We start from the raw sequence: 26,995 nt of genomic DNA on the forward strand, positions 1-26,995 counted from the left end.
TTTGGTGTGCATAGTGTGCCATGCTTCTATTTGATACCTTATCTAGCTTTGTTTTGTTTGCAATGGGTTTATTTTACCTTTTTTGGCTGAGTTTGCTATCTGCAACAATAGCTGTTGCCCATTTTTAATTTTAATCTTTATATTAAACCTGTAGTACCAGATAACATTAATGAAATTGTATTTCACATTAAAATACCAGTGTAACACATCATATAACCTATAAACATTATTTTTGTTTAAATATACAAATATATATATATATATATATATATATATATATATATATATATATATATATACATCTTTCCTCCTGAAATACTATGGGCAGAATGTAGTGTAGAGTTGTCAAACTAGACCATTTCTGTACTTGTGGAGTTGAGCATAGTGTGATGTTGCATCACCAAGTTTCTCCTAACTGCCCCCTTCCGGAAGGGCGTGGCAGATTTATTTTACATTATCTTTCAATACGTATAGCCACCGTTCGGAAATTGAAATATAGCATCATTTTGCAACTTAAAAACTGGAGTAATGTTTTAAAAATGGTTTAGATATTAATATTTACATTTACTATTCTAGAAGAAAACAAAACCTACATGTAAATTATTTTCCCTTTTTATTACATCTTTTTCTAACAATAAAAACCTTTGTTAATTTGTTTATTGTAAGCTGAAAAAATAATACAGTTAATGTTTGATCTGGCATTGGCATAGCACTTGCCATTAAAGTATCTGTACGATTTTATATTCTTTATTTTGCCCTTTACATAATATTAATATTTATGCATTATTAGTTAAAGCGGATTAATTTTCTCTTGTACTGCAGTTTTAATATTTGTTTTTTTCCTTCGTATACATGGAAGAGGAAAATGCCACAATACAATCTTTACCGATTCCATTCAAATTTGGGTATAATGAGAAAAAAAATATGTTTCTCATATTAATAATTTATTTCGTATTAAAAAATAGTGTCAAATGGTTGCAACACATCAAATGACCTTTTTTTTGCATGAAGTGCTTTGTGCACATGAAAGTTCATTGTTTTATTCTAGTGGACATAACAATTTTATACAGGAGACAGTTTAAACATGGTAAGATATATACAGTGTTTCAGTCATAACATTGTAACACTGCATAAAAGCATCACAAAAAGAGAATATGGCAAAATATTTTTAAAAAGTACTGAAAAGAGTAAACCTTCGAGTATGGGCCCAAAATTTAAGATGATATATAAACATTACCTCATTCTTTCTTGCTTTTGCAGCATAGGAAGCCTATTTCCTTCTTGCAAAGAACAGCACTGAATGTCCACATCTACAGAAAACCATTAACAACACTTTCTTTCCCATCAGGATACCCTGGAAAGCCATCTTGTGCAATTGAGCCTTTGCTAAGCTATCATTTCAGGCATTTTTATAGATTTGGCCATTTTTTTTAAATTGCCAAATTATATACCAAAATTAATTCACAGTCTATAACACCATGTTTATTGTGCCTGCTTTAATAGTCATGTGCTTGAATCAACCTATCATTTAAAAAAATAATAATAATGATTACTGTATTTATTTTGTATGCAAAGGAGTGATTTATTTTTTTTTAATATTATTCGCCACCTGAAAAAAAAACGTTTTTCAAATCTCAATCAGAAATCTCAGTTACTATAAGAGCATTAGGGTGGCATATTGTAAATCTTGCAGTAAGACCTAAAATGGACAACATCACAATTTGTTTACTGTAACCAACTGTCCCAAAAGATGCATTGGCATCTGTCTAAAAAAAAAAATGACAAAGCTACTGTTGGACAGAGCCAATATTTCACTGGAAAATGACTACGCATTTTCCTTAGTTTAGGACATTATTTATTTCTCATTCTAAAGAACATATATTTTAAATACCTCTTGAATACTACAGTTAGAATATAAAGATGCTGATTTTTTTTCCTTATTAAGTCTCTCCATGATATAGTCCTTTAAAAAATCACTACTTTTCTTATTTAAACTAAAAAATCTCACTTTAGTACTAATGATTCGGAGTAAAGTAAATTAATACTTCCACAAAAGAAAAAAGCAGAACTTGTGAGTAGCCTACAAAATGTCACAATACATTTACATTTTAGAGTAAAGCCTGAAATGAAACCTTTACCAAGGGCTCCAACTCTCTTTGCCTTTCATTATCAAGTTTTACAGCACAATAGCAAGCTTTTTCTCTCTCAGATTTTCAGTTATCACATGGATTGGCGGACTCGGATTTACTCTAGTGGGAATCTTTTCTACAATAACTGTTTAAGGGTTTTTTTTATTTGTTTTGCTAATTTTCATCATTGAACACAGTTTATTCCTTTAGCTTGTTTACCTTTTTACATCATCAACACACAATCAGTTTTTAGTTACAAAAGGCTTTCATAACATAGCACATCAAAATACATTTGTTTACCTCAAGACATATTCGGCATCTGAAATTCCAGATAAAACAACCCCTTAATGGTATGAAATCGATACCAAATACAGTGAACATATAGCACTTATCAGATCAAGTCAATAGATTGCTACAGTGTTTCAAAAAGAGCAATCAATGTCAAGTTAAATTTGACATTTTTGTATAATTGACTAAGTGATTAATCCTTAATCTGTATTAACCATAAAATAGTTGAAAAATGTGTATTCTAGGTTTAATATTATTTAATCCCATTCACAATGTTGGTAATGCTTTGGATTAGTGCTATTGCTCAGTTGGTTAATTAGTGCAAAGATTTACCATTATAACTCATCTGGGGGATTTAACACAAATATACCCAGTTTAGAAAAAAAGGAAATTTAAAAAGGGGTTATTGAAGTGTTAAGAAGATTCTCGATCTAAAGACATACATTCACAAATAATCAAACAAAGAAAAGTCATGCTTGTAGCCTTCCATTACTCCCATAAGCATCACTTATTTGCCAATTCCAGGTGTTTTCCACTTTGTGTTGCATTGGCTTTTTCCCGAAACCCTTACCTTATTTTCTCCATTTCTTCCCTTACTGAGGCATGGAAGAATATAAAACATCCTCGCATGCGCCAATCCTTTTTCACAAAATGCTAGTCAGTAAAGCTGGTCCCTTTATATGGCAATGATGGGCTTTAATACTCGAATGTTTACTGTGCCAAGTATGCATGATTGAATTGGAGCTCCACCTCCATGCAGTCAAGGCTATGTCACTGTGTGGGTTGAGTCTCCTCTTGGTGTTTCATAATTACAAGTCACGCTGAACACAGTCATTAAAAAAAATTCTTGATATTTTTTTCCTTCCTATTTTCCCTTTCCTTGGGACTCAAGTGCAGCATGGGTGCATTTTCACCATTCAGAAAAGCTTTATTTTGATTTCACATTATGTCATCTTAACTTTTCATTTATAACATCCATTGGCTCTTCATGCTGTGCACAGCTGCTCTTGATTCAAACAGCTAATCATCTTTTTATTTTTATTTTTAAGTGGCATGTTTTCTTGGAATACAGTGATACCCATTTCTGTTCTTTACTTAAGTGATCAATACTGCTAACTTTTGGCATTCCAGTTGTAATTTATCTTCATCCGTAAAGTACTCTGAAGAAAAGCTGTAGTGTCAAAAGTTATCCAGAACTTAGTTAATTACGATTTTAAACGATTATAAATTGTTTCCTTGAAAAACATATTACACATAATATACATATTGGATACTATAATTTTATACATAAACATATTATTCACATTTTTAAATTTAACAACAGTTACAAAAATTAGAAGTTTCAAAAAGGAAGGATGCTCAAAAAGTAAATAATATAATTAATAAAGGTGGACAAATTACTTAATTTCTATTATTCGTTGATTTTATTAATGCACTGTACGTCAGCAATGAAATAGTTGCAGAAAGAAGACCAGTAACACTAGAAAATCAATGTCAGTTTAATAATAATAGTGTTCCTAGTAGTGTACCTATGCTTAAATGCCCTCAAAATGACTTAAAATACGGACACTGATTAATGCAATATACTTGCATTACCTTATTTAAAGCGGAATATAACCCTGCATTTCAACTTTGCTCTAAAATATTATTTACAGCATATTATATGCAAAAAGCATTTTTTTTACTAGACCAGCATTGGAAGGGTTAAACACAGAGGTTTAAAGGTCCTGGAGAGATATGCAGAAGTTCAGAGTGTTACATTCTATTTAGTTATATGTATCTATTGATAAATGTTACACACTCTTTGGCTGTCCTCCAAGCTCCTTCTCAGTGAGAGAGATGAGTCACATTTAACACTTAGATACATTATGTAAACAAAATGTATCTATTTCAGCTTCGGATACGTCTGCAGAAATCTAAAGGAACTTTAAAGCCCTGTGTAACCCTTCCAATGCTGGTCTAGTAAAAAAAAAAATGCTGGTTGCATATAATATACTGTAAATAATGTTTTAGAGCAAAGTTGAAATGCAGGGTTATATTCCGCTTTAACTCCTTTTCACAATACTGGCATGTCACTTCTATCAGCTACAATATAACTTGTTATTCTGTATGTATACAGTTATTCTGTATACTTAATGCAGTGTGTGCTGATGCATATGTCACAAATCTGTTTCTTTCATATCTCTCTTATTGTAAACTGTGGGTCTGCTCTGCTTACCATATCTGATGAAGTCTTCGAAGTTCCTCAGCACACAAAGTGTATGAACAGACCTAGTGATGAGGCATTTATTTATGCAAATATTTGCTGTAATATGCCAGTATTGTTAAACAGAACTAAAATCAGTATTTTCATTATTACTGATAGTCACCTCATTTTAGAACATTTAACCATACTTAAGTAAAGCATGAATACATAATCATTTTAACCACTTTACCCCCGCGCGTACGTATTTCTCCGCCCCTTTTTCCATCCTTTAAAAACCAGGGACGGAGAAACACGTACTTTCCGCGTTCCCGACGCTGTCCGCGCTCCCGCTCGTAAACACGCCGCCCGCCGCTAGTAAAACCGCCGCCGCCCGCTCGCCCGGAGATCAATGAACGGGAAAATCCATTCCCGTTCGTTGATCTAAGCCCCACAATGACCCGCTGCTCTCCTATGGGCAGCGCGATCATTGTGAGAAGAAACTCACGTGTCCAGCCTCCTTATTCTTCCTCCAAGCTTCCGGAAGGAGGCTTGGAGGTCGCAATAAAGCAAAAAGTTACTGTGGCCATCTTGTGGCCAAATAGTAAACTACACCCTACACATTTTTCACATACAAATAAATGACTTTTACACAAAAAATTAACTCATTACCTCCCACACTCCCCATTTTTTTTTTTTTTGTAATTAAAAAAAAATTCAAAAATTTACAATTAAAAAAAATACATAATTAGTTACCTTAGGGACTGAACTTTTTAAATATTTAAGTCAAGAGGGTATAACACTGTTACTTTATAAACTATGGGCTTGTAATTAGGGATGGACGCAAAACTGAAAAAAATGCACCTTTATTTCCAAATGAAATATTGGCGCCAAACATTGTGATAGGGACATAATTTAAACGGTTTTATAACCGGGACAAAAGGGCACATAAATTTCATGGGTTTTAATTACAGTAGCATGCATTATTTAAAAACTATAATGGCCGAAAACTGAAAAATAATTTTTTTTTCCCCACATTTTTCCTATTTTCCCATTAAAACACATTTAGAAAAAAATAATTCTTGGCATAATGTCCCACCTAAAGAAAGCCTAATTGGTGGCGGAAAAAACAAGATATAGTTCATTTCATTGCGATAAGTAATGATAAAGTTATAGACGAATGAATGGAAGGAGTGCTGAAAGGTGAAAATTGCTCTGGTGGTCAGGGGGTAAAACCCCTCAGTGGTGAAGTGGTTAATAATATTTACAGGTAAAACTCGAAAAAATTAGAATAGAGTGCAAAAAAGTCAATTTATTTCAGTAATTCATTAACTTAAAAGTTGCAACTTATATATGAAATAGTAACCCTTTGCAGGTGTTTTGAATTAATTTTCTAATTAGAGTCTGACACTTTGAGCCTAGAATATCGAACATTTTGACAATATTCTAATGTTCTGAGATTTTGATTTTGGGGTTCTCACACGCTGTAAGGCTTAATCATCTAAATTATAACAAAATAAAGGCTTGAAATATCTCACTTTGCATGTAATGAGTTTATTTCATATATTAGTTTCACCTTTCAAGTTTATTGCTTTCAAGAATTACTGAAATAAATGGATTTTTGCACGATATTCTAATTTTTCAAGTTTCACCAGTACTTCGCATCATTGGTAATAAATGCTAGCACTGCGAAAATGCAGGTTCTTAAACATGTTTATTAAATAGCATCAGACATGCATTTTGAAAATTATAATTATTGTAAACATTTTTCTATAGAAATGTAATTTTCATTCAAAATGCATTTTAAATTTCCCTATTTATGATAGTATTTACATTTGTGGACTATACTCAAAATCAGCGTACTTACTAATTCAAGCCAGTAACATTGAACTGTATATGCTTCAATGCGAAAAAAATGCACCTTCTTAAGGACTCTTTTCCATGGGCAGTGAAATGCCTCTCAAACGCTCACAACTGCTCACTGCTGCCTGGAAACTACTTGCTGCTGCCTGGTAATTGCTTACTGCTGCCTGGTTACTGTTTGCTGAGCACAAAGTTTAACTGTCCATGGAGAAAAGGCCTAACTTGTTAAGTCAACATAAGTAAAAAATGTATTAACAGTTGAGAACTATAGGCATTTTTCCCTCTAAAACATCAATAAAATGACAACAATTCTGTTAATATTTAGAGCTGATTTTTTTGTTACGTTTTCATAAGTCAGTGCCACGAAATATGTTAGCACTTTATAAATCAATAATAATAATAAGTAAAAAGACAGTGTAATACATTAAAATGTTTTCCCCCTCTACTTATTGCTGCTCAAAATTTGCTTTTAACTTGTTTTTTATATACAGTATGGGAAAAACAAATAGAAGTGTGTGGCAAAAAAGGGTGACTATATGAACCAGTCTTTGGTATGACTTTATTAACTCTCAAACTATAAGTTGCATCAACGTTTCATTAACAGGAACTAACAGTGCATCAAACTAATTGCAGAAAATAAAAAATAATGTCTTGAGCAAAACTAACTGCAGATGTTTTGAATGGGTAGACTAATTAAAAAATAGACACATTGAGACAAAATAAATTTGAAACAAAATATTATTTAAGATTAAATGTAAAACTTACTAATTTAAAATTTAAATATTTACAAATTAGCTTATTTTTAAATATCTTGCAGGGTGTAAAACAGATGCCAAATCTTAAATCCAGTATTTGTTTGTTACTTAGTTTTAATATTAAATTGTAAAATAAGGCATAAAGTGCTAGACAACAGTAAGTTTGTGAAACCTCATGCACATTTTTGTTTCTTTTATGCACTATTTAAGTTTCCCTTTTCTGACTGCACTGCATCTTTGCTGCTTCTGCATTTGTCAGATGTCATATAGTGAATGTATGTTTTTTGAGCAACTTTCAGTAAGGTATAATTCTACATGTCAAAAGTCTATCTAGTTGTCTTGTCTCTCATACTGTCATTCATTATTTTAACATTATTAAAAATCTATATATGTATATTATATGTTAATATATACATACATATATGTATCACTTTATTCCAATATTGTAAATAAAAACTGTTTATGTATTTCAGACCTCAATAATGCACAAAGAAGTTGTTTATTTTGTTTAAGGGATAGAAGAATGTAAACACAAATCAAATCAAAGATAGCTTTATTGACATGACCACACTTGCAATACACATTTGTGAACAAAATTGTGAACCATTAAGAATTTTCTTTTAGTGTTAAACTGAAATGATCGAATTAAATAAAGATACATTTATTTTACAAACAAGATGCACATATCATATTGCTGTATCTTGTAACTTAAAAATAAAGAATAGTATAAAACTTACTAGGAAATCGTGGAACTTATCAATAAGCTTGATAATTGCATAGTAATAAACAAGTATTTTGGCCTATGCTTGTATGCAAAACTATTTTGATTTATTTTTTTTTAGATGTATTGCTTAGCGGGCTGTATAAAATTTGCCACTGTATTTCAATGTAACTGATGTCTGGACTCCAAATAGGCGTTGCTAAAAACAGAATTTCTTCTGCTTGACTACCTGAGATTGTTTCATTAAATGTGATGTGCATTTGTGTTATTTTCTTTCATTCAGTCAGGTAAATAATAATTAAAAAAGAACACAATCTCCTTTATTGGAAGTGAGCATAATCAAACTTTAATATCATTGTTTTTTGTTCTTACCAAATGCAACACTAATCATTTTCCAAAAAGTTGTCTCGTTTGTCCCCAAGTAGTGTTACAGAACATAAACTTAAAAAGGCAAAAGTATATATCTTGGTAGCATCTCATCAAATGTACGCCTGTTCAGTGATTCACCCATTAAAATACCTAACTCCAATTACAAACAATCAAATTGTGTACAGGTAAATAATCTACAACACTTGGTCCGAAAGGACAGCACTATATTTGTATGAAGAGTAGCGTCATAGGCCACTAATTAATAAAAACAGTTAACGTTATTAGAGATTTGAACATAAAATATGTACATTGATACTGGTAACCTCCTAATACAACCCTCCACACATGATGTTGTGGGGGTACACTAGATATGCTATGTGTATGTTCAGATGGGGTCTACTTCTCCAGTAGGGATGGCAGAACACGTTTGCCAGCGAACAGTCCCCAGCGAGCTGCTGATGCTCGCCCCTTCGCGAGTAACGCGAACTACACAGGCACTCCACAGACCGTTTGTGACTTCTCTATTCTTTTCTGTAGAGCCATTCTTTGACCCTTCACCCTGAAGTCACATGGGGCAGGATGGCCAATCAGACAGAATCACCACCTGGGCCACTCCTCCACCCCCCATAAAAGGCACGATCCCATTTTCACTCTGCCAGTAGTCAGTGTAGGGAGAGGAGCACCTGGCTACTGCTGCAGATTAAGAGGAGCAGATAGGCTGTTTAAGGCTGCTTTGCTCCTTGCAGTTCACCATTATTTACCACAATAGTCCTTATTTACCTCAATACTCTTTTTAAGGACCGATCTTGACCGTACTGTTATATTTTTGTTGTTGCTGTTTGTGGTGTAGTAGCTTACATACACCACAACATACGCCATCTGTCACTGCAGTTACAGTGCACTAGTCTGTTATATTGCCATCATCACCCCTGCAAGAGTTTCATCGTTATCTGACATTAAAAAAGTGATGTCCTTTCTACTGTGCTGAAATTGTGAGAAACCCAGTTGTGCGTTTACCGTGCACTAGTGTATTATATTGCCATCATCAACCCATCAAGCATTTAATTTTTTTCATTGTTATCTGACATAAAAAGGGGTGTCACTTCTGCTGTGCCCAGTTGCATGTTAGTGTGTTTACCGTGTACTAGAGTATTATATTGCCATTACCACAGCTGAAAGCATTTACATTTTTGTTATATTAACAAAATTAATATTATTACCCTGGCACATGACACTTCCGGCCTCATGTCCGCCCTGGCCACAGGCACAGCTTTCCTGCATCACCTGCAGCACGGCACCCAGTATCTCATTTGGTCCTACTTCAATTAGCTTTACCCAAACAAAACATTTATATTATTACCCTGGTGCATGCTGGTTACTACAGGCCTCTGTCTCATACAGAAACTGAAATTCTGGCCTCTGTCTCGTACTGAGGCTGAAAATCAATCATTTATTTGGTATGTCGCTGCCCAATTTTTCAGGCCTTCAGTGTGGCTGCAAGAACAATGTTTTAGGCAGGTAATTGCCCAATTTTTCAGGCCTCTGTGGCTGCAATTTCGAATATTTAGGCAGATAAATACACATTGTTTCAGGCATCTCAGACAGTGGCTGCACATAACAATTTTTAGGCAGGTAAACACAGAGGCCATTAAAAACCTTAATTTGAAAACTATAGCTATATGTCTTTTTTGGCATTTGCACATAAAAAAAAGGCTCTGCGTTAAATACATATTTTTGGAGGAACATTTCCGCCTTGATCCCCCTCCGCCATGCCACTGTCTGAGTTTTTGTACACTTTGTACGTCTTTTTTAATAAAATTGTGGCTGCATTGATGCCCTGAAGGTTATTGTTTGTTTGCAAAAAGTTTATTTAATTTTGTTTTTGTCATTAAACATACAGACATGACCATGTTATAGTACAAAATATATCATAAAGGGAACATTGAAGCAGTGTACATGGAAACATCAATTGAGTTAAGCCCTGAAGGTTTTTGCTGTTTGTCTTCCATTAAAGTCAGGGGGGCTCATCGCAAATTTACTGTTTGTGAATTTTGCAGTACAATTTGCGAACGTGTTAATGAACGCAAAATTGTGATGTTTGGCCATCACTACTCTCCAGTCCATCACAATTAAGAGTGGGGTAGCTACCCCAGCTGTTACACTACACAATAATAGAGTTTAAGGGCTTGTTCACACCTAGGGCGTTTTGCGTTGTTTTTTTTAAGCGCCAGCGATTTTCAAAATCTCCCTTATAGCACTTGTGTTCTGATTCCCTATGAGAGTGTTTACATCTGAGCGGTTCGTTTCCGATCCGCTCAGCAAAGTGGTGCCTGTACCATTTTTAGGGCGATTTTGCTACAATGGAAGGTATAGGAAAAACACAAAACGCTCACAAAATTGCTCTGTGCAGCAATTGCGTTCACGTTTTAAGAATAAATACATTGTATTTATGCTTTTCTGGGTCAAAGAGTTCAATTCCTGACGCAAGAAATTGCTCTGCAAAATCGCTTTGAAAAGCACTTTACACAAAATCGTTGCGCGCAGGTAAGAGCTGGGAGGGGAAAAAAAATAAATCGCAAAACGTGGCTGTCAGCTATTTCGATTTTAGATGTGAACAAAGCCATACTCTACAAGGATGGATAGCAAGTGTGTAGAGGGCCCTCTAGGGGTATGGACACATGCACCTAGTGGCCAAGGTGTGTGTCAAACCTCCAATACCAGTCTCTGTGAACAAGAGTTGTATCCTGTGGGGGTTCTGGTCACAGGTATACGCACTGTTCAAAGTGTCCAATACAGTGTACCCCTAAATTCACTTTACATCTGAGTGACCACCCACTTCGTCTGAATAGGAGGTACAAACTGTGAGAATTATACAGGGGTGCTCAATATGTAGAGTAGAGTAGAGATTCATCACTGTATATACTGAGCACCTCTGTATAATTCCCACTTTAAATAGTGCGTACTCCTGTTACCAGAGCCCCACAGGGTGCACGTTGTACTTACACACGTGTTAGAAAGTATCTTAACCTTTTGGGGACCGACGTAGGTTGAATCTACGTCCAGCAGGTGGTGCTGCCGTTCTGGTCATTGATTCAACGTCCGCACTAATGCACCGTCCCGACGCGATCGTGTGCATCAGAGAGGGGAGATTAAGCCGTCATATGACAGCTGGCATCTCCCCTAAGTGACCAGCAGCCATCGCGTATGGCTGCTGATCACGTGATCACTACGATCGCCGGCGGATCATAGTGATCACTTTCACAGCTGCGGTGGTAGGGGGAAAGAAGAGGATCCACTCACCTCCCTGCCGTTCCCGCGATGATCGGCGCTCACCACCGCTCTTGCCGGCATCTGTGCTCTTTGTGACGTAAGTTCCGGGCCGCGGCTTCATGACGTCATCAAGCCACGACCCAGGACTTAACGTCAGTACGAGCGGGGATGTCGGAAAGAGCAGCGGTGTCTGCAGCGGCTCATTGCTGGAGCCTGGAAGGGGAGTCAAAGCTGCTGCTGAAAGGGGGGGCACCTGGCCACAAAGGGGGACACAGCCCAGAAAGCCCAGCAACAGGATCCGGCTGCCTGACCCCCCCCCCCCCCCCCAAACGCGCACCCCTCTCTCCCATAGAAAAGTGCCTGGTTGTTAAGGGGGGGTTAGGCGACCAGTCCTGAAAGAGTTAATATGATCCATTTTAGGGGCACTTAGTAAACCATGGCTTTTCTAAGGGGATATATTCTTGAATAAGGTTGAGAAACAAGGTAGTTAAGCATTTGTGAGAGAAGTTATGGCAATGTAATGTTTTATGTCTAGTGGATCCATGGTTATTTTTATGAACCCAAAGGAGCATTTACAAGTTAGAAGTCATTAATATAAAACAATTGTAAAGAAAATTCTAAGGGTTCACAATTCTAATTCACAACTGTATGTGGGTGCTGTCCCGCACAGTGTTGAGCTACTCTATCAAAAAATTTTCATAATGTGCATTATTAATATGGACTGAAATGTAGGAAAAAGAAAAAAAAGTTGCGTCCTTATAGTGTATTAATCTCTTACTTCTGTTTTTATTTCCCTCCAAATCCATTGTCCATTTACTTTTTCCCATCCTTTCATCTCATGTCCTGTCATTGGGTTTTTCCCTTGCACCTGCCTAACCCAAACTTTTTAGATCCGGGTGGTGAAAGCATTCCGTAGTTCTCTCTACGAAGGCCTAGAGAAACCTGAATCGAAGACCTCCATTCACAATTTTATGGCAACCCCTGAGTTTCTGATCAACGATTATATCCATAATATTCCCCTTATTGATGACACCGATGTGGAAGATAGTGACGAAGCTCCAGGCAAGGTGCTGTGGTCTATTCCACCCCCATCTCCCAACAAGAACAACAATGCCATTGACAGTGGCATTTACTTGACCACAGACACAAGCAAGTCAGCAACATCTTCCAATCCAGAAAGTCCTTTGCACAGCGTGGAGACTTCTCTCTAACAGAGCACCAAACTAGTCTTCATAAACCACAGCAACGGCAAGACAGTCGAACTTTTTGTTTTTGCTGATGTGCCAGCAGAGCCTGTATTTACAGCTGAAACATCTCACATGTACTCTGAATAAAATAAAAAAAAAAAAAAGGTTATCCAAGACCAAAATGTATTACTTATTATTTATTTATTTGTTCTTTTTTTCTTTTATTTTTTTTTTTAAAGAAAAGGGTACAGTACTCACCAAGGCAGTGTTAAGCATCTTTTATTAGCTCTTTATTTTATGGGGCAAGAGGTAATCTCAATATTAAACTACATTTGCAAACCCAGCATAGCTTCAAAAATCATTCATCATTGCAGTTTTTTTTAACGCCTTTTGGGCACTTTCCAGAAAATATGCTCCTCCCAAAGATTATCATTACATAGTTACACAATTAGTTGGGTTGAAAATAAGACTCACATCCATTGAGTTTAACCAGAAATTAGACAAAAAGAAAACACACCATGCATATGAACCTCTTAGCATCATATGGTATAAAAAAGAACAATATAATTAGGGTTAATATATATTTGAGGCCATTTAATGAAATCTCGAGTGCACATTGTAGATAATTGTACATAAGGCAATGATTTGCCTACCCCAGAGTTGCTATGTGTAAAATTATATTGTGGGTATTTAAAAAAAAATACTGTTGGTGGCACTCCATCAAAAAGATCTATTTTTCATGTTGTAAAACATTGGAGCAAAATAAAAAAATGTAACATTATCTAATCTACTCATTAGTGGGCATTTATATAAATACATGTGCTTACTATAAGTAAAATTTGAAATAAAAACAAAGAAAATATTTGTTCAATGATCTACTTTAACAATTAGTTTATCTGTCAAACAACAATTTTTATCTGTAAACGGCAAAAGCAAACATTTCTATAAAATCCTTCTAAAGACAATTTTAAATTTACTTAATCATAACATTCATCATAAAATAGCATGAAATAACAACATTTAGTCAACAAGATATATAAAAAATATCAAAGTTGTATTATGACATACAGGGCATGATTTTTTATATCTTGATGATTTCTGCATTTTTTTTCCTTTTTATCACCATAATCCTGCACCATTTTTCCTCTATAGCAATGTTATCATTATCTCATATGGCTATTTAGTCCTACATTTCTGCATGAAAAGCTTCCTTTAATTTGGTGTGTTGGATGGCTGAAAAAAAAAAAAAAGGCTCGGCCATTTCTATGCTTTACACTGTCACAAATGCATATGGTATTTTATTTTTTATTAAAACATTAAAAAACACTCTAAGTCTTCTATTTGGAAAGTTAACCAAGCTGAAATTTAATGAAGATGCAATATGTATGTAAGCAACACTGGAGCAAAGGATTCCAATACCCGTACATACTGAAGAAAGTACAACAGACTGTCCTGCACTATATACTGTCCTGCCTACACCCAACAGAATTTAAGCTGATGACCGACATACATGAATAGTGGACTGTTAAATTATTTGAAATTAAAATGGACTTCTTCCACATCCAAGAAAAGGTGACGCCTCCAGACCCCTTTTCTATCTCTTTAATTCTTTTTTATGTATTTATTTTTGTTCTTTAAGTTATATGGAAGCTGCCTAGGAAATTACTGAAAAACGAATACTTTTTCATTAAATATAAGCCATGGGAAACCCTGCATAATGAATTTTAGATACCAACTTTCTTTTTCTGTCTGCTCTGTGGGCATTGCACAAAAACCGGGGATTTAATTCACAGTTGTAAACTTCCGCAAGGTGAATAAAATTCTGTTTCTGTTGCCTGATGAGAGCACGCTATAAGTAAACCCTTAGCATACCCGTAAGTTAATTTCAAAAATGCTGGGGACAAAAACATCATGATGGGATCCTTTTTTTCCAGATTTTTTTTATTCGAACATCTGTGTAATGCCAACGGCAACACTCAGAACTACCAGCTCTAGATGGTTTAAGCCATTCCGTTATGTTGAAAGATTGCAGTGACATTGCTGCTAAAAAAAAATCAGTAATAAAAATTTGAAAAAAGAGAAAAAGCAAAAACAAAGTAAAAAGATGCAACTTTGTTTCTTTCAGCATATGAGTGTAACAAAATATAGTAAAAAAAAAAAAAAAAGAAAGTGGTGTTTAATTTGACAATTATAAAAATGTGTAATATTACTGTTCATTTGCAGGCTTCTTTTCATTCAATATTGTAGATATATTGATAGAACAAATGATACAAAGAATTATATATTTAAAAGCCAAAAAAAGAAAAAAAAATACAAAAACAGTAACAAAAAAGCCACTACCGCTGTATAAATCTGCCAAATGTAAGCGTGCTTTGCTTATTATTTTACTGGGTGGGGAGGTAGGTGGGGTTGGGAGCAGTGCAATATGTCCATGCTGTTTTTCTCTTTCATTTATTTTATTTATTTATTTTTTAATAAAGAAAACTGCTTGTACATTTTTTCAGGGAAAGGCTTAAAAACTCATATTGGGAAGCCTTCCTGAAGCATATACTGTATTGAATGGCTGATTTTGTTCAAATTGCTACATAATGTTAAAAATTTACCTGCCTGTTATAAAACAACAAAAAAAAAGATTATATATGAAAGACGACACCCTGTATAGCATAAACAAGTCTGTATCGAAACTTCAAAATTTAAATAGGCAAAAACTTTGTCTGTATAAAAAATATGAAATTATTCTACAAGCTGAGTTTTGATAATGTGTGTTTTGTTTCAATTCACCTTCATTTTCCAGTAGAATATTGTACAATGGAAAAATGTGCTTACCGCTATAGATCAAATGATACATGGGGCCATATGAAGTTCACTTTTTCACCTGAGTTTTTCTCCTAGGTGATATTTCCTAAACTTGTAAATAAAATGCTTTTCAAACCACCAACAAGCAAACAAATACTCAAAATAATTTTGACAGTACTTTACTTAATTTTTGGTACTTTTTCCATTGTAATATGCTAAAAAGTTATTTTAATTAGAAGATGAAAAATTATCTCCTAGGAGAAAACTAAAGAGAAAAAGTGAATTGCATATGGCCAATGGGCTTTTAATATAAATATGGCAGTTTATTTCCACATTTCCTCCCTGATCAATACTGTAATTTTTATACATTAGTGACTCACCCCTCCCTCCTCCCCACACACACATAGGGCCTGATCCTATTCTTTTTTTTCCTCTCTTAGAAAATTTTTTATGTTATGTTTTAAAGCTAATGTAACCCCAGTAAAAACTCACCTAAGGACAGTCTTAATGAGCCTACCCTCTCCTCTCCTGGTGCCCGGTGGATCCTCCATGCAAATCGCCGCCGCAGGGACTTCGGAAGTCTTCGGGAGCACTCGGGCTCCCGAAGGCCGGCGGCTCTATACTGCGCACGTGCGAGTGCGTCATAGACACACGCGAGCGCGTCATAGAGGGCACTCGCGCATGCGCAGTATGCAGCAGCCCATCTTCGGGAGCCCAAGTGCTCCCGAAGACTTCCGAAACCTCCCTTCGGCGGCGGAAGTGGCAGTATTTGACTGAAACGGTCGAATACTGCTACGGGGGATCCTGCGCGGGACCGGGCACCAGGAGAGGAGAGGGAAGGCTCATTAGGACCGAGCCTTCCCTCTCCTTAGGTGAGTATCTGACTCAGGTTTTTTGACACCGGTTCCCATTAGCTTTAAATAGCTTTACAGCACTCTGCAAAGTGCCAAAAAGCAGGTGAAAAAACTGTCAAAAGTATTTTCTTGCTTGCTGGTAGCTTAAAGGGGATTTTATTTATAAGATGTGATAATGTCACCTAAAAGAAAAATTTAATTGGATCGGGCCCATTATACATCAAATCAAGATCTGACATTTCCCTTGGTGGTCCATTGCTTGGACTTCTCACATTTACCAGCTTTGTTGCAACATAAAATAATGGTATTGAGAATAAAGTGGTGAAATCACTGGGTAATGGTGATTGAAAGGGAACCTGAAGATGGAGGAATGTGGAGGCTGCCATCATCATTCTCTTATAGACAAAGCCAGTTGCCTTACTTCTGTGCTGGTGCTCTGCCTCTATTACTTTAAAGTGTACCTGAGGCGGTCCAAGGGGGGACAGATGGGACATAGACATAGGGGCATGTCATGGACCAGGGAACATGTCTCTGTGTCCCCTATGCACCTCTCTCAGCCCCCCCCCCCCCCCCCAGTTCCACGCTGTCACCCCATCGAAATTGCCAACATGCTCCTGCAAAATGCCCACTTCCCCAGCTCTCATTTGGCAGCCCTGCCTCTCCTCCACCTCCCTGCTCTGTGTTGAGACTAGAGATGGGCCGAACCTCCGATTTTAGGTTCGTGAACCTACCGCGAAAGTTCAGTTTGCGCGAACCTACCGCGAAAGTTCGGTTCGCGCGAACTTTCCCGAACCGCAATAGACTTCAATGAGAAGGCAAACTTGGAAAATTAGAAAAAATTATGCTGGCCAGAAAAGTGATTGAAAAGATGTTTCAAGGGGCCTAATACCTGGAGGGGATAGACGTCAAAAGTCCCGGAAAAAATCTGGATTTGACGCAAAGCAGTGTTTTAAGGACAGAAATCACATTGAATGCTAAATTGCAGGCCTAAACTGCTTTATAACATCTTGCATGTGTATACATCAATCAGGGAGTGTAATCCTTCCTTCCTTCTCCTCCTCCTCCTGTCTTTTCTTCCAGGCATTTGTAGGATGTCAAAAGCCAGCTTACATACATTGGCCAGGAATCTAACCTAGGTCAACTGCTTTGAAGGCAGCTATGCTTACCACTATACCACCAACATTACATGCTGAATCCAGCCTAGCATGTACCATTGTGATATACCCAAGAGAAAAATGAGCTTGCTTAGGGATTTGTAGGATGTCAAAAGCAACCTCACATACATTGGCCAGGAATCAAACCCAGGTCAACTGCTTTGAAGGCAGTTATGCACACCACATTACCACCAACACTACATGCTGAAGCCAGCCTAACATGTACCATTGTGATATACCCAAGAGAAAAATGAGCTTGCTTAGGGATTTGTAGGATGTCAAAAGCAACCTCACATACATTGGCCAGGAATCGAACTCAGGTCTATCGCTTTTGAAGGCAGCTATGCTCACCACTATACCACCAACACTACATGCTGAAGCCAGCCTAGCATGTACCATTGTGATATACCCAAGAAAAAAAAGGAGCTTGCTTAGGGATTTGTAGGATGTCAAAAGCAACCTCAGCATTTCCACAGGCCCACAATGCCATTGGGCGCAAAAATTAGTTTACTTTAAAAATGTTACTTTACAAATAAACTGATGAGATAAACAATTATATTTATCCACCTACTCCTAAAAAATAATTTTTTTAAGTATCCCATGGTTTTATTTTATATTTAAACAATTCCAAAGTAGGTTGAATGTTTTACTGTCTCTAATCAGTGGTCTATTAAGTGTCCTAGAGTGAAAATACATGAACTATTGACCTTGTCCTATATCTACCTTGTCCTTAGAAGTTGTGTTCTGCCAGGAAAACATTTATGGCTGTAATTTTCTTATCACTGATGTTTACTATATTCCCAACAAGGTACCGACAAGACAGAAGCCGTCACTTCCATGCCTAGAAATTAACTCTTTTAGACAGCAAAATGAAAACTGGTTATTAATATGTTTTGTACTGAACATACATGTACATACATGTTTATCGCTTCATGTCACATGTCGCATCAGGTACACTTTAATATTTGGAGGGTAGGTTTAGGCACCCCAGGGGGGTGTTAGGGTTAGGCACCGGGGGGTGGTCTTATGGTTAGGCACCACCAGGGTGGGTCTTAAGGTTAGGCATCAGTAGAGGGAGGGTTCTGTGTGAGAGTAGGGTTAGGGCAGGCATGGGCAAACTTGGCCCTCCAGCTGTTAAGGAACTACAAATCCCACAATGCATTGCAGGAGTCTGACAGCCACAGTCATGACTCATAAAGGCAAATGCATTGTGGGATTTGTAGTTCCTTAACAACTGGAGGGCCAAGTTTGCCCACGCCTGGGTTAGGGTTAGCGAAGTGAAATGTTGGTAAATATTACCAATAATTTACTATCAGAATCCAGCAGTACAATATTGCAGCGATATTCTACAAGCGGCAAATCCCCTGCGCCCTTTTTTCCAGGCGCCTTTTTTTGTGTATGTGGGACTGTGCTTTGTGTGCAAACATCTAATAACAGAGCTCTGGTAGGGGTGTGCATAAAAAAGGGGGGGGGGGGGGCGAGAAAATGTGGGCGCCTAATTTCGGCTAGTACAATATCAGTAAAATTTGCAGGTACTCGACATTTTTTAGGTGTGAATTAGGCCCCTTTTACACTCAATCAGTTGCTCTCAGTTAAAACTGAAAGAAAGCATTTTTTCAAAGTAAGTCCCATGTTTTCCTATGGCACAGTTCCCATTATACACGTTTTAGCTGAAATCTTTTTCACAATGCACTGCTATGGAAAAAAACGCGTACCAACGCGCACTAACACGTCCTAATGCACACTAATGCATACCAACACATTAAAGGGAAGGTCCAGGGAAATTAAAAATCAATCTACTTACCTAGGGCTTCCTCCAGCCCCTTGCAGCCATCCTGTGCCCTTGCCACAGCTCTGGTGGCTCCCGGTCCCCACCAGTGCGCTCCAGCATGCGGCTCACGGAATCGCACTGACATCATCCGGGCTGTACTGTGCAGGGCATTTTGGGCAGTACAGTGGGCATCTTGCACCGGAGAAGATTCTGGACCATCGGCAGGGAGCGGAGCTGCGGCGAGGGCACAGGACGGCTGCAAGGGACTGGAGCAAGCCCCGGGTAAGTAGAATTTTTCTTAAAGCTGCTTGGATGTGTCCTTCAAATGAAAAAGGGCCCTTACCATAATAAATTATCGGTAAATAATACTGATATTTTATTATAACTTAACCTAACACTATTCTCACACAGAACCCTCCCTTACTGATGCCTAACATTAACTGCCCCCCCCACACCTAACTCTTAAACCCTCCATACCTAACCTTAACTGCATCCCCATGTCTAACCCTTAAAAACACACCCCTCCACGCCTAACCTTAACTGACCCCAGCAGTAATCCGATGCAACTACGAAAATGTTGGGGCGCCGCCATGGGCGCCATTATAAATACCAGCTAAAGTGTAAAATAGCCCGATAAATAACGGTTTCCCTGTATATATCTGGCATCAAAATTTCACACTATAGCCATTATTTATAAAGGCGCCTATGGCTGCGCCCAAGTTTCTTATGCTAGCGGGTGCCCAAATTTTCAGCTTCACGGTAGGGGATCCATTAGACCTCTTTACCAGCATTAAAGCCTGCCATACATACTGGCAGACTTTCTCCCGATCTGCCCAATAGATCTAATTAGAGAGGGATGTATTACTTCCATGCTCTGCAAATACATTTTTAATAGATTTCCCTTTGAGATCTATTAAAAATCTCTAAGACCGTCGCTGTTGGTACCATTGGCAATAGCCCCCCCCCCCAGGTGCTCCCCCCCCCCCCCAGCTACCTAGGTCCCTGCAGAGTATTGGTGCAGTGGCGCACCCTTGCTGCTCACTAACCCTGACAGCACACTACTTCCTGTGTTCTTCTGCGATCTCCTGGTATCTGTACCACATGACTTGGAGGCATGTAGCTCATCCTGCACACCACTGGGTCTCTGAGTACGGGAATCAGAAGATGATGTAAGGACACAGGAGGGAGTGCGTCGGCCAGACAGGTGAGTGGCGCTAATACTCTGCAGGGGCCCTGAGTATCTGGGAGGACACCTTGTGGGCCCATTACATACATGCTACTGTCACATACCTATCACTGTGCCCCCTTTTGACTACAAAAAAAAAGATCTATAATGATTGGGTGGCAATGTTGGGGCACAATCCTTAGCAGATTAAATTACAGTGGTCAAATCCACGGCAAAAATAACAGCATAAGGGCATGTTAACTAGAATACTGGATGCATGTTACATTTTATTTTTAATTCATATATTGCATGGTAGTAAGTGGAAGCCTGCTCTCTACGTGAAACTCAGCTTCCAGACAGTGTCACCTTTTCCATCACATCACCTCCGATCATATGTAGTGATATATGGAGCCTTTGAGCTGTTTCTGCTGGACTTTGAAATTTTTCCACAAAAAAACAAAAATCGTTTTTTATTTACGCAGGCTGTGTTCATATGTGTACATTTTTCGGCTGTTTAACCGCATCGCAAAACTGACAGTGAACGGCTTCCTTTTTATTTATAGAAGCCGTTCTCACTTATCAGTCTTCAACTTGTGAAGTCCACGATAATCTTGGACAGGTGGGTGCGTTCCCCATATAGGTTAAAGTTGAAAGGCATCTGCCCTGGCATCCAGCTAGACCACAGCAGACCATCGGAGTGGATACTACACTGCTCCCGCTGGCCACACGTGATCCAGCTGCAGATAGGGCACATAAGAGGTGTACAGTTTCATTCCAGTCCTGTCAAGTTTTTGATAGTTTACGTCAGTTTTGTATGAGTTTTCTATGACTTGGTTCACTCACAAATTTGTACAGTTCCGTTCCAGTCTGGTCAGTTTTATCTGTTTTTTATGGGTGTGTTTACACATAAAAGGTGTACAGTTCTAATCCTGTCAGGTAAAACTGATAGAAAACTGATGCTAAACTGACTGGAACAGAAATGTACATATTGATGTGTGTACCCAGCCTTATTCCACACTTTTACAGAATATTTAAGAAACTTTTTTTCACTCTAACATGAAGAAAAGGTTTTTGATCTGAAAAAAATGGACTTTAGCTGTGATTACTCACATTAGTCTCTATTCACAATAAGTTACCGCATGTGGTAATGAAGTGAGAAAAAATTACAGACTGAAGTATGACCATGTTCACAATCACAATGTTTTCGGCCTGAAATAACTGTTCACAAAAAATGTGCAGTAAAAAAGTGATAAAACTGCAGTAACATGTCGGTAACAATTCTTTATTTTGGGGGTAAATTCCACAAAAAATGAAACTTATAATGAAAAAAGAGCGCACTGATTCATCCTTAAAGGAACACTATCAAACCAAGTGTGGTAAAATGACAATGTACAATGTCTACATAGCTTTGTATACATTTTCCTACTTTTCATGTTAAATATCAGAAGCAAAAGCTTTAGAGTGCAACTGAAGTAAGGAGGATATGGAGGCTGCCATATTTATTTCCTTTTAAACAATACCAGTTGCCTGGCTATCCTGCTGATCCTCTGCCTCTAATTCTTTTAGCCATAGACCCTGAACAAGCATGCAGCAGATCAAGTGTTTCTGACATTATTGTCAGATCTGACAAGATTAGCTGCATGCTTGTTTCTAGTGTTATTCAGACACTACTGCAGCCATATAGATCAGCAGGGCTGACAGGTAACTGGTATTGTTTAAAAGGAAATTATATGGCAGCCTCCATATCCTTCTTACTTCAGATGCCCTTTAATTTACTGTGTGTAGATTTTAGCTATGTTTGGAATGTCTCATTTGCAAAGGAATGAATCTCTGCAGTCTGACATGCTAAGAACAGTGTAATATTGAAGCAGAGTTTTATGAAATGCCTCTGGTGTCAGGTTTCACATGCTATTACAAATGCGTATGTTGCACATAATATGCATTTCCTTTTGCTTTTTGCAGACAGGCAGCTGCAGTGAGAGCATTCACAGGTTTAACAGATGTAGTGTGAGGGAATCCCTCTCCTCTCATGGTTCACTCAGCCATCAGATTTGGCGACACTGAAGAGATAAGCATTGAAATTTATACACCCGTACTTAAAGAGGCACTATTAGCAAAAACATGCCCATCAAAGAAAACACATATGTAAGTAGATAAATACTTCCTCTACTTACATAACAGATGTATTGCATTGTCCTCGGTTTCCTTCAATATAATTTGATAGTATAAATAAAGGGTCATCCTTTTCATGGCAGGGGCCATCTTGATTCCTCCGGGTATATACTTCCCCCTCTCCGCACCCCCCTCCTCCCCGCACTTATCCTCAGCACAGCGGGGAGGAAAAGCTGCAGCTGGCAAAGACTCGCCTAACAATAGATCCAAGCGCTGCAGTTCCCCCCTATACTCTCTGCACTACCACCGGCGGCAGTGCAGAGAGTATGGGGGGAACTGCAGCGCCTTGGAACATTATTCCTGGAGTCTGTGCGCTGCCTTTATTCTTCCCCAAAGTTCTGTGCGGGGAAGAAGGATAATGCGGCGGCGGCGGGCGGCAGAAGGGCAGAAGGGGGGCGCGGACATCACACTGGAGGAGGGGGGCAGAGGACAGTGAGAGGAGATAGCCTCTGGCCCCCCTCCGTGCGCTCTTACAGCGGCTACACCGCCGCAGACAAGGGGAGAGCAGGCGGCCAATCGCAGAGCAGAGTGGTGATTGACAGAGGCTTTAGCCAATCAGCCTGCCTGTCATTTCTGTTCTGCGGCTTTGCGTCCTGCAGGCATGGGGAGAGAAAAACCTCCTAGGAAAAAAAGTAAGAAGGATTTTAACTTTTTGCATTGCCTTATTACAATCCTTTTTGTGTATGTAATAGGCTAAAATAGAAAATAGATTTAACATATTATGCTTAACAGTTACTCTTTAACAGCACTTCCCAAACTAATCCTGTCTCAATTGAAAAAAATTGACAATTGAAAAAAACATGTTAATTTATAGTGTTCCTTTAATTACCATTTTTTTCTCACCTGTTACATGTAGTGTACAGCCATTTGGGCTGTGTTTGCTGAGCTTTTTAAACTATCATTGCCTTGTTACCGCACTTTTTAACCGACCTTTTAAAAATTGTGAATGTGGGGGAAAAATGGTAATTACAGATGTTGGTAATTTTCAGTTAAGAATGTATTTACCGCACATTTATTGAGAATGGAGGCCTATGAGTTTGGAATTATAACGCGGATTATTTTCTATCAAATATTTAAACTTTTTTTCACTATTAATGCAATGATACCACATTCTTTTACCAAACTTTATTCGAACTCTGTAAAACCTATATAAATTTGTGGGAAAAAAGGTAATTACTGATGGCCATCCTCTTTTTAAACTGCATTTCATTACCGCACATGTTTTTCTCAGCTCCCTTCCAGGCTACAGCCTGAATAATGTTAAGGCATGCTTGGACCCAAGCTCCTCAGGTCAGGTACTGTTTGCATCATAGTTTGAGAATTTTTGTTTATTATATATCACTATTGTAAGGAGCCCCAAAAAAGAGAAACAAACAGATAGTTATGAGGAGTACACCTTGCTAATGTTCTCAAAGCAATGATACGTATAATTAACCCATATCCACTCATGCTGCTACCCTCTCACATACCTTTCCCATTCATATCTCAGGTAGGCTAGTTTAATTGGTACCAGAGCAATTATCTACTAGTTGAAACCTTCTTTGGTTCTTAAAGTAACACAGAGACCAAAACAAATCCCTGACATAATGATAGAGCGGCACAGCTAAGAAACAGAGCATCGGTGGCAAAGGGAACATCCCAGTACTGTCTCCAGCACAGCATGAGCTCCACCTGTTCCCCAATCTGAACCTTCGAGTGAGGACTGCAGCTGCATACATGACAGTCGCAGGCCACAAACTGCATACATGACAGCACCGTGCAAACCCATAGAACAAAAGAGACTGTCCTCTCCGCCACCTACACCCCACCAATCACCAGCACCCCACACACCGCCCACCACATCACATCACTACAGTGCCACCCCAAGATAACTGCATATTCAGTAGGTTAATTATAATGGTTCAGTTTATGCTATCCTTCATCTACTCCCTCCTCTTTTACCTTATAGTGAACCTCCAGACTAAAAATCTACTCAACAGCACTGAAAAGGCTTGGTGTTTCTTTAACAGTTTCACAGCATCAGAACTTTGTTTTTCTTGAAGCTAAGCCCCACCCCATCAAAGAAATCTGCCCATGCACTTTTCCCTTGATGCTGTGCCAAGCATGATGGGATTTCTGATGTTGTTGCTCTCGCTCTGCTGTTTTGGCGCAAATTTGTTTTTTTTAATTTTGAATTAGAGATTTGAAGCCTAGTGCACGCAGCTGGAAGGGGTGATCAGGACACAGGACAGTTGGAACTGTATCTCATGCTCTCTGTCACCTCCTTTCAACAAAAAGATGGCTGCCCCCATGAAATCACAAACATTTGCCTGTTCTTTTAAAACAGCGTGGGTAAGAGATTACTTATCTATTTTAAAAAACATAACTAGTGTCGGGGTCTGGGATTTTCCATATTCTAGACCAAATTTCCAACCATATCTCTAGTAATGGGGTGTTTAGCATTATCTCACATTTTTTACAATAAGATGGAGGTTTGTCCTTCTCTGTTAGTTTTAGTCATATCTCAATTATATTGATTTTGGAGGTTTCTTACTAAGTAAGAGGAGTTTCTCTAAGGCGTTTGGATCTTTTCTAATGGGTTTGTTTTTATCTGCTTAAAGAGGAACTCCAGTGAAAATAATGTAATTAAAAAGTGCCTCATGTTTACAATAATTATGTATAAATGATTTGGTCAGTGTTTGCCCATTGTAAAATCTTTCCTCTCCCTGATTTACAGTCTGACATTTATCATATGATGACATTTTTACTGCTGGCAGGTGATGTAAGTGTAAAGAGATGCTGCTTGCTTTTTTTGGCAGTTGGAAACAGCTGTAAACAGCTGCTATTTCCCAAAATGCAATGAGGTTCACAGAGAGGAAACTGTCAGGACCTGACATCACACTGTGGGAGGGGTTTCACCACAATATTAGCCATATAGACCCCCCTGATGATCCGTTTAACCACTTCAGCACCACAGGGTTTTTTGCTTAAAAACCAGAGCAATTTTCACATTTCAGCGCTCCTCCCATTCATTCACCAATAACTTTATTGCTACTCTTCAGATGTAAATGATCTATATCTTGTTTTTTTTTTGCCACAAATTATGCTTTGTGAGGGTGATATTTGCTTTTAGTAATTATGCTATTATCTGTGCATTTTAAAGGGAAAAATGAGGAAAAAAAAGAAAGAATACACTATTTCTCCATTTCCATGCACTATAGTTTTCAAAAAAAACAATGTTACCATAGGTAAAACCCACACATTGTATTTGCTAATTTGTCCTGGTTATCTCAACATTTAAATAATGTTCCTAGTAGAATGTATGGCGATAATATATTCGTTTCTGGTTTGTGTTTTTTGTTTTCTCATTGTACTCTATCAGTAATTAAAAGCCCTTATCTTCCTGATTAACAGTAATACACTCTCATGGCATACATATTTTAAAAGCTAAGTCCCTAGGGTAACTATGTATTCTCTTTTCAATGCTGTCACTTTTGTTTTTTTTTTTACAAGTATTTATTTAGGGGTATAGAGTACATGAAAATAACAGTTTTATTGCTTTTCATTCAGTTTTCCGGTAAAAAAAAAATCACATGACTTATCCCTCAGTTGTCAAACAACACAAAATCTATTCTCTCACGTGTCACGGTTACAATGATACCCTATATACATAATCAGATAGCTTATTGGGCATACAGCACACTGTTTACTACAAGTACGCCTATCTACTCCCCTGAGCTTCAAGTAAAGTTTTGTGGGGAGTAGATAAGCGTAGCAAGGGAGGTAAAGTGGTTAAGAAAAGGAAAAGATTTCTCATGGGAAAGGGGGTATCAGCTACTGATTGGGATGAAGTTAAATTCTTGGTTACGGTTTCTCTTTAACGCTTGACTTGTATAGCCCACCATGTCCCTTTAGCCTCTGACCCCTCTAACACGTTACGGATCCCCAATTCATTGTTATCATATAGGTGAATTAAGCAGGTGTCCTTATCTAGTCTATTTCTGGTGAACCACAATGCTGAAAATGCAGGGAGAATCATATTACTGCCACAAACATGAATCAATTTTATTGGAATTCCACACCAATACAAAGTGGTGTACACGTGAGAAGTGGAACAAAAATCATACATGATTCCAAACATTTTTTACAAATAAATAACTGCAAAGTGGTGTGTGCATAATTATCCGCCCCCCTTTGATCTGAGTGCAGTCAGTTGCCTATAGACATTGCCTGATGAGTGCTAATGACTAAATAGAGTGCACCTGTGTGTAATCTAATGTCAGTACAAATACAGCTGCTCTGTGAGGGCTTCAGGAGGTTGTCTAAGGCCTGGTGCACAA

The 26,995-nt window shown here is 37.9% G+C and overlaps 1 protein-coding gene across 14 annotated transcripts in view; it reads left to right on the forward strand.

The window, feature by feature from the left end:
• ATP2B3 (ATPase plasma membrane Ca2+ transporting 3) overlaps positions 1 to 15,461 on the forward strand; it is a 495,057-nt gene extending 479,596 nt beyond the window's left edge. For 11 of the 14 annotated variants that reach the window (XM_068248338.1, XM_068248335.1, XM_068248345.1 and 8 more), the window contains one exon: positions 12,468 to 15,461. In XM_068248338.1, the coding sequence (XP_068104439.1) occupies positions 12,468 to 12,788 (321 nt within the window). In that variant the 3' untranslated portion in view covers positions 12,789 to 15,461. The remainder of the gene's footprint in view (positions 1 to 12,467) is intronic. The other 3 variants (XM_068248348.1, XM_068248349.1, XM_068248350.1) reach the window with 1 other exon arrangement.
• The last annotated feature ends 11,534 nt before the right edge of the window (positions 15,462 to 26,995 follow it).

The sequence above is a fragment of the Hyperolius riggenbachi genome, chromosome 8 (genome assembly GCF_040937935.1).
Source record: "Hyperolius riggenbachi isolate aHypRig1 chromosome 8, aHypRig1.pri, whole genome shotgun sequence".
Lineage (NCBI taxonomy): Eukaryota > Metazoa > Chordata > Amphibia > Anura > Hyperoliidae > Hyperolius > Hyperolius riggenbachi.